This window comes from Octodon degus, unplaced genomic scaffold, assembly GCF_000260255.1.
Source record: "Octodon degus isolate 3935 unplaced genomic scaffold, OctDeg1.0 scaffold00080, whole genome shotgun sequence".
NCBI lineage: Eukaryota > Metazoa > Chordata > Mammalia > Rodentia > Octodontidae > Octodon > Octodon degus.
Window position 1 is genome coordinate 8,078,957 of NW_004524656.1, and position 8,772 is coordinate 8,087,728.

An 8,772-nucleotide genomic window follows, 5' to 3' on the forward strand; every position below is an offset into this window, starting at 1 on the left:
TTTTTTTTTTTTTCAGTGTTGGAGATTAAACCCTGGACCTTGTACATACTAGGCAAGGGTTCTAATAGGGAGATATATCCCTAGTCTGACAATTCCAGTTCGAGCAAAATACCTGGTGATTCTTCATTTCTTCTTCTCTCCTTTGCTGAAGTTGCTTCAATTGCACTTGGAGCTGATTCTCCACCTGCCTCTGTTTGTCCAGGACTTCCTGGTAACGCTCCTTCAACAGGGTTCTCTCTGTCATCATTTTGTCCTATTGGGACCAACACAGGAAAAGTTTACTTCCCACTTTAATTACAAAAAACATTCACCATGTGCCTGTCCAAGACATTATGTACAGCTCTATAGCTACACTGTCCAACAGTATAGTCACTAGCTATATAAGGCTATGTAACTTAAAATGAATTAAAATATGATAATATAGAAAAATACAGGCCCTCAGTTGCACAGCTAAATCTGAAGTACTCAAAAGGCACGTGCAACTAATAGTTATCACATCATGTAGACACAGAACATTAAAAACAGATACAGAACATTTCCATCTCTACAGACAGTTCTATTACACAATATTACTCTTAAGATATGGGTTAGAAACCTACAGCATATGGGGCAAATTCAGCCACTGCCTATTTTTTTTAAATAACAGTTTTATTGAGCTCGGCCCAGTAGTACACACCCAGACAGCAGGATCCCAAGTTTGAGCCTAGCCTGGGCAACTTGGCAGACTCTGTCTCAAAATAAAAATTAAAAGGAGGCAGGGCTTGGGGATGTAGCTCAGTGCAAATGCCCTGGTTTCAAGCCCCCTACTGCAACCACAAAACAAAACACTTCCACTGGAGCACAGCCATCCATACGGTTTCCAGGCTGCTTTCACACGACAATGGAAGAATGGAATGCCCAGACCAGGTACTACAGAGTCCACAGAACTTGAAATATTTCCTAGCTAATCCCTTTACAGAAAACATTTGTGGGCTGGTGAGATGGCTCAGTGGTCTAAAGTACCTACTTAGAACAAGCTTAGCAAAGCACAGGGACCGCGGTTCAATCCCCCAGCACCACATGCCAGCCAGCCCCGCCCCCTGGTGGGCTGAGCTGGCCACACACACACATCAATAAATAAATAAAAAAATTAAAAATATAAATGAAGAAATAAAGAAACCAACCAACAACAAATGTTGGAGAGGCTGTGGGGAAAAGGGAACCCTTCTCCACTGCTGGTGGGAGTGTAGACTGGTGCAACCATTATGGAAATCAGTGTGGAGACTCCTTAAAAAACTAGGACTGGAAATCCCATTGAAGCCTGCTATCCCCTGGGAATTTTGGAATTTTCCAAAATTTCTGGGAATTTTCCTGGAGGAACTGAAAGCGTCATATCATAGTGATATATGCATACCTATGTTTATAGCAGCACAATTTGTGATAGCCAGATCCTGGAAACAATCAAGATGCCTGTCACGTGTGGAATGGTTGAAAAAGATGTGGTACTTTTATGTAATGGAGTATTACTCAGCTATAACGAATGATAAACTCAAAAAAAGAAAAAAAAGAAAAGAATGATAAACTCGAAGCCTTCATATTTAAGTGGATGCCACTTGAAGATATACTCATAAATGAAATAAACCAGACCCACACCTGTAAATACCGTATTGTCTCCCTAGTATAAGGACTTAAAAGAGGAATTACATATAGAAAGTTACAACACAAATAAAAGGAAAGCGAGAACTTGAGGATTAGACAATGAGAAGTGGGCAAGAAAAAAAGCTGAGAAACATGACAGGGGCAAAGCCATGCATTTGTACGCACGAGATGGCTGGGGCAGTGATCCTGGGGGACATCAGCAGGTTTTTGAGACTCACGGTTGGCTGGTGAGATTCTCACCCTGACTAATTCTATATGCTGGTGCCCGTGAGCCAGGCGGCTGCACTGAGGATGGCGATGTGTAATAGAGGGGTCACGCTTGGAGTGCCTGCCATCCTGGTCTTCTAAATATGTACTTCTTGTCATGACATACCACTTATTGCCATAATATCTCTCAAGTAAATGCTTTTTTTTTCCCCAAGGGTAATAAATTGAAAAAAAAAAGACACAAGAATAAGAAAAAAAAGGTCACAGGTCTGTCCTGTTACAATTCTGTATATGGTTAGATTTCCAAATTTCTTTGTAAAAATATGTTAATGCTTATTTCTACTTTTATAAAATTATTTTTCATTCAAAAAAAGATATTTACAAAAAAAACCAAAAAACAAAAAACGAAAAAGATATTTTTCCTTTGACCTTTTCTTTGTTCTGAATACTGTCATGCAGATACTATATACAATTCCTCATTTAGTGACCAATGTATTTACTTAAGGAAATTAATGAGATATCCCTTGAAGTATACATAAATCTAAGTACTTGACTGACCAAAAAAACAGTCAGCCTAAACTACATACCTCAACACTGTCTCAAAAAAATGAAAAGAAAAAAAAAAAACCAAAAAGAAAGTCATTACATGTGAATACTATAGTCATAAAAACAAGCTCTCTAGATAATGTTTTTGTTTTGGCGGAACCGGGGATTGAATTCAGGCCCTTGCACTTGCCAAGCGAGCACTTACTCTACTGAGCCATCTCTCCAGCCCCTCTCCAGATAATTGAGCTTTGAGAAAAACTAATCCTCATCCATGTCTGAAGTGTGATGACAGCTCCCTGTACAGCTGATTTCTTATCATTACAAATTTATGATCCTGAGCTCTACAGATATCTCTTAATAGAGTTGTGGAGATAGCTCAGTAGAATAAGCGCTTGCCTGGCAAGTGCAAGGGCCTGAGTTCAATCCCTGATTCCGCCAAAAAAATGAAGATATCTCTTAAGAGATCTTTAAACTCTGCAACTGGGAATGCGCATGTGTGCGCACACATGTGCATGTGGGCGTGCACGTGCAAGTGTGTCTGTGTGTGATGTACTGAGATGAGAAATCAAATTTTTGAAGATTCTGAGAGCCAACCTTCATCTAACAAAAGTTAAAGAATCAATAACTGAAATTACTAGATTAGAGGATTCCTTCTTTTTGTTTTTTGAGATGGGATCTCGCTATGCAGCCTAGGCTGTGCTTGAACTTACTAATTAACCCAGGTTGAATCCAAGATGCTCCTCCTGCTTCAGCCTCCCAAGTGCTGGGATGAGAGCCATGTACTACCATGTCCAGTTTATCAGTTTTTTTGTAAGTCAATATTCAGTTTGTCTTTTATTCTATTATTGTTGATTTTGTTACTATTGACAGGTTAAAACAGTTATTAACTGGTTTGTGCTTGTATGCCAGTATCTGGTTAGTGTTCGTGTCATCAACAACACTGTAGTTCATTTCTGAAGAATTGAGTACCAGGCCAACTATACTCCATCTTCTACTGCCACATTAATGGAAGTGGTCAGATTTGGGGACAGAGGGAAAGGCCTATTATTAATCCCATACTGAAAATCAGATGCTAACTAAAACATCTCCATATTATCAACAAGTCTTTGCACTATAACTGACCTGCAAATCTTAACATACACACACCCACACACCCCAGAAAAAAAACAAGAGGAAAAGGCAACACCACCTCTCAAAACTCCCCAAGTCCTCCAAAGATGATCCATGGGATACTGATGGGGACAAAACAAAAAACCAAACTGCTGAATTATGTGAAATAAAAGAGAAGACAGTAAGATCCGTAAGGTGTTCAAAAAACTCAAAGATGACATAACTAAAGAAATAATGAACTTAATTGTCAATGAGCTAAACAAAATTATATAAAACATACACGACTCACTTAGCAAAGAATTAGAGGCAATGAAAAGGTACCAAACAGAAAGCCAGAAGACAAGAAACTCTGTTTAAAGTCTGAGCAGCAGAAGTGACCAGTGTGGGAACAGAAGGCCAGGACTAGAAGACAGGGCTGATACTGGTGATCAATTACACAGAGATGTCTTAGAAACACAGGAACATGAAAAATAGATCCAACAGCTGCTAAGTGACATAAGACTAACCTAAGATGAACTAGAACTAGTGAAAAGTGGGCTGGGGAGATAGTTCAGTGGAATAAGTGCCTGCCTGGCAAGCACATGGCCCTGAGTTCAATCCCTGGTACCACCAAAAAAAAAAAGAAAGAAAAAAAAATTAGTGAAAAGTCAGAAGACAGCACAAATGACATAACAAACCTGTATATAGAATAGTGGAAAACTTTCTAAATGTGGGAAAAGAATTTAACATACAGACAGGTAAGTGAGGCATATAGAACTCGAAACAGCCAAGAGCAGAAAAGAACTTCACTATACATCATAGTCCAAATCTCAGAAGTCTAACACAAAGACAGAATCTTAAAATCTGTAGAGAAAAGCAACAAATCACTTACAAAGTAAACCTATTAGAATCATAGCAGCCAGCTGGGCATGGTGGCACACACCTGTAATCTCAGCACTTGGGAGGCTGAAGCAAGAGGACTGCAGCAAGTTCAAGGCAAGCCTGGGCTACAAAGTGAATTCCAGTCCAGCCTCAACTGCATAGTGAAATCCTGTCTCAAAAAGATTTAAAACAAAAAAGCCAACAACCTAGAATCACAGTAGCTTTCTCAACACAAACCTTAAAGGCCAGGAGACCTTGGAATAGTGTTTCAAGACCTAAAAGAAAGCAACTCCCAATGGAGACTGGCGTCCTGCAAAGCTATCTTTCAAAATTGGTAAAGAAATAAAGTCATTTTATAACTGTTATGGTATGTGTCTAGTCGTCTCCCTAAGCCCTCATGCAATCATAGAGTGGACTTCTAGACTTTGTGATTAATTGATGAGTTCAATCCCCCGGTACCACCAAAAAAAAAAAAAAAAAAAAAAAAATGATGATACAGTGCTGGGATCATGGGTGTGAGTCCTGTTGGGATTATGGGTGTAAATGCTGCTGGTATGGGCTGGTGGGATGGCTCAGTGGTCTGGAGCACCTACTTAGAACAAACTAAACCAAGCAGAGCACAGGGACCGCGGTTCGATCCCCCAGCACCACATGCCAGCCAGCCCCGCCCCCTGGTGGGCTGAGCTGGCCACACACACACAAAATAAATAAATAAATAAATAAAATTAAAAAAAAAAAAATGCTGCTGGTATTACTGGGCAAGAGTGCTGTACCTGGCCTGGGGCAGATAGCCTGAATGCCACACAAGGGAGACAGGCTTGTTCTCTGCTGCCATTACTGCTGCTACTCCTCCCATTTGCTCTACCTGTTTTGTTGTTTTCCGACACCATGAACCGCTGCCCTCTTCCATGAGCTGTTCTGCTTTGGAGCCCGCTGAGTATGGACTGAAACTCCCACTAACTGTGAGCTAAATAAATTTCTTTCCTTCATTTTGGGTGTTGGGTATTTTGTCCCAGCAACAAAAGAAAAGTAACTGAGACAATGACAAACAGCACCTTAGGAAACTCACTAAACTATCACGGCCCCAAAAAAATTCTCGAGGATATCCTACAAATAGACAGTGAAGCCAACAATGCCAAAAAGTGTAATGGCGTAAGTATACCAGGCAGGGTGAGCAAAAGGGGAAAAAGAATCAGCAACAGGAATAAGGGAAGACCCAGTCAATACCTTTCACTAATAGCTCTCACTGTGATTTATTTATTCATGTACTTAATTATTTTTATAGCTCCCACTGTGAATGGTCTAAACTCTCCAACTAAAAAGACACAGATGGGAATAAAAAACAAAACTCATGGTATGCTGTATACAAGCAACACATTTAACCCAAAAAGAAATGTACAGACTAAAAGTCAAAGCACAAAAAACAATATTCCATGCAACAGGAGCCTGAAAACAGGCTCCCAGAAAGTGGAAAGATATCCTCTATTCCTGGGGAGGCAGAACCAATATTATTAAAATGGCAATACTTTCAAAACTGAGATAGATAGGTGGGCAATCAAAATATCAACAGCAGTCCTCACAGAGCTAGAGAAAACAATCCTGGAGCCGGGGAGATGGCTCAGTGGAATAAGCGCTTCCCTGGCAAGCACAAAGGCCTGAGTTCAATCCCGGGTTCTGCCAAAAAAAAAAAAAAGAAAAAGCAATCCTAAAATTCTTTCTTTCCCTAAAATTCTTATGCAACCAGAAGAAGCCCAGAATAGCAAAAGCAATACCAGCCAGCAAGAGAAAAACAGGTGCTATCACAACTCCATATTTCCAGTTATATTATAAAGCTACACTGATAAAACAGTGTGGTACTAGAACAAAAACAGACCTGTGAATCAGTGGAACAGAACAGAGGATTCAGAAACAAATCCAAGCACTTCATCATCTGATCTTTGACAAAGGAGCTACAATTCATACAGTAGAAGAATCACAGACTCTTTAGATAATGGTGCTGGAAAAACTGGCTCTTTACATTCCGCCAAAGATTGAATCCAGACCTAAGTCTCTCTCTCAACATGTACTAAAATGAGGAAAAAAATTTACCAGCTACATCCTGGCCAGAAGACTAGTGTTTAGAATACACACAAAAAATCCCAAAGATCCCCGAGGTCTCTGGGTCTGCTAGAAAAAATGCAAATCAAACACAAAGCTGAAATTCTATCTTACTCTAGAGGGAATGTTTGTTTGTTGCTGGTTTTGGCTTTTTTGAGACAGGGTCCCGCTATGTACTTCAGGCTGGCCTTGACCTCACTGTGTAGCCAAGCTAGCCTCGAGCTCATGATGATCCTCCTGCCTCAGCCTTTCGAGTTCTAGGATTTCTGTCAAGTGCCACCATATCCAACCAAGAATGACCATCATTAAGGAATCAAACAACAAATGCTGGTTAGGCTGCAAAGAAAAAGGAACCTTCTACATTGTTGGTGGGATTATACACTAGTACAATCACTACAGAAATCAGAATAGAGATTTCTCAAAAAACCAAAACTTGAAATTCCATTTGAACTAGTTGTTCCCCTTTTAGGTATATTCTAGAAAGCATTACAGACATGGTATTACAGTGATCCACGCGTACCCACATGGATAGCAGCATACCTCATAATAGCTAAATCTTGAACATAGACTCTGGGCCCATCAACAGATGAGTGGATAAAGAAAATGTGACATTTATACACAATAGATTACTTACTACTCTGCTATAAGAAAAGATAAATTTCAGCCATTTGTACGAAGACTGGATGTTACTTGAGGCCATAATGTTAAGTGCCATATTTCATTTGAGAAAGCCAAGTACAAGTAAATTGAAGAGCAAAATAGAAGACAGTTAATAGGAAATAGGGAGATAGATCTTTTGCAAATGGGAAGAGGACCAAGAATGGGGGAAGGGGAAAAGAGAGAAAGAGAATGTAAAAGAATGAAGACGTGCGTGCTATGTGTATGCCCAATACCCCACAGGAAACGTAATCATTATGTACTGCAATCAGTTACTAATAAAAAAAGATAAACCCCCCCAAACCAGGTATGGCAGCACATGCCTATAGCCCCAGTGCTCTGCAGGCTGATTGCCACAAGCTCAAAGCCAATTTGACTGCATACTGAATATTGAATTCAAAGCCAGCCTGACCTACACAGTGAGACCCTATCTCAACCTGCCTCCCCCAAATAATTCATCCAGCTTCTCAAGAGGCTGAAGCAGGTAGACCACTTGAGCCCAGGAGTCAAGGGCAGCCTGGGCAACATGGTGAGATCCCATCTCAAAAATAAATATAGATACGTTTAAATGCTCATATAGGCCGGGGAGATGGCTCAGAGGAATAAGCGCTTCCCTAGCAAGTGCAAAAGCCCAAGTTCAATCCTTGGTTCCGCAAAAAAAAAAAAAAAAAAAAACTTATAAATGTTCATATACTTAAAAGGTAGAAATTTTAGCCACAAAAATCCCAGAAACAAAGCAAAGGGATATTTTAACAAAGCTAAAATTCTCTACCTAGGATTTAAAAGCAACTACTGAAAGATAAAATGGAAGATATCAGTAAAGAATACATAAGAAAAAAATCTGATGGAGTTTGACTAGAAGCTTAACACCATAAAAGGAAATATCTAAAATGAGACTGAAAGACCCCTACTGTGAAATATACCTGAACTGGTTCATTCGGTTCATGGGGTCTGTTGTTTTTCTCTCTCTCTTTTTTTTTTTTTAAGATGGGGTCTCACTATGTAGCTCAGGCTGGTCTCAAATTCAGTGATACTCCTACCTCATCTTCTTGTAATCCCAAATGCTGGCATTAGAGGCATGTACTACCATGGCTGGCTGGGCTCTGATTTTAAAAGAAATACCAATGAAATAGAACATGCCTAGGCAAAAGCAACCAGGATGAGAGAACAGGAGGCTTAAAAAGATGTCATATGAAAAAAGAATACTAAACCAGGAATGGGAATTCCTGGATGGAATGTTTCACCTGGACGGGTTTGGACAGGACGAGTTAAGAAGGGGAATTAATGGGTCGGGGATATAGCTCATAAGCAGCTGCCTGGCAAGTGCAAGGTCCTGAGCTCAATCCCCGGCACCAAAAACCGCGCCAACTTCATATAGCTGGGTAGGGATGGTGCACACCTGTAATCCCAGCATCCTGGGAGGCTGAAGCAGGAGGCTCAGAAGCTCAAACTCAACAATTTAGGAGACTAAAATAAAAACTATTTTTAAAAAAGGATGGAAGGGCCGGCCCGATAGCTCAGCTGTGGCTGGGATTTGCCACCCGGTGTTCCGTGCCAGGGATCTGAAAACAGCAGGGGCTGAAAACATGAGAATCACGCTGAGTCAGATCTATGTAGTGAGACCCTGTAGACCCTGTACTAAATACATAAAAGATA

General features: G+C 40.3%; 1 protein-coding gene across 2 annotated transcripts in view; it reads right to left on the reverse strand.

Moving 5' to 3' along the window:
* Rnf214 (ring finger protein 214) overlaps positions 1-8,772 on the reverse strand; it is a 48,653-nt gene that overhangs the window by 33,651 nt on the left and 6,230 nt on the right. For both annotated transcript variants that reach the window (XM_004636474.2, XM_004636472.2), the window contains exon 5: positions 113-253. In XM_004636474.2, coding sequence (XP_004636531.1) covers positions 113-253 — 141 coding nt within the window. The remainder of the gene's footprint in view (positions 1-112; positions 254-8,772) is intronic.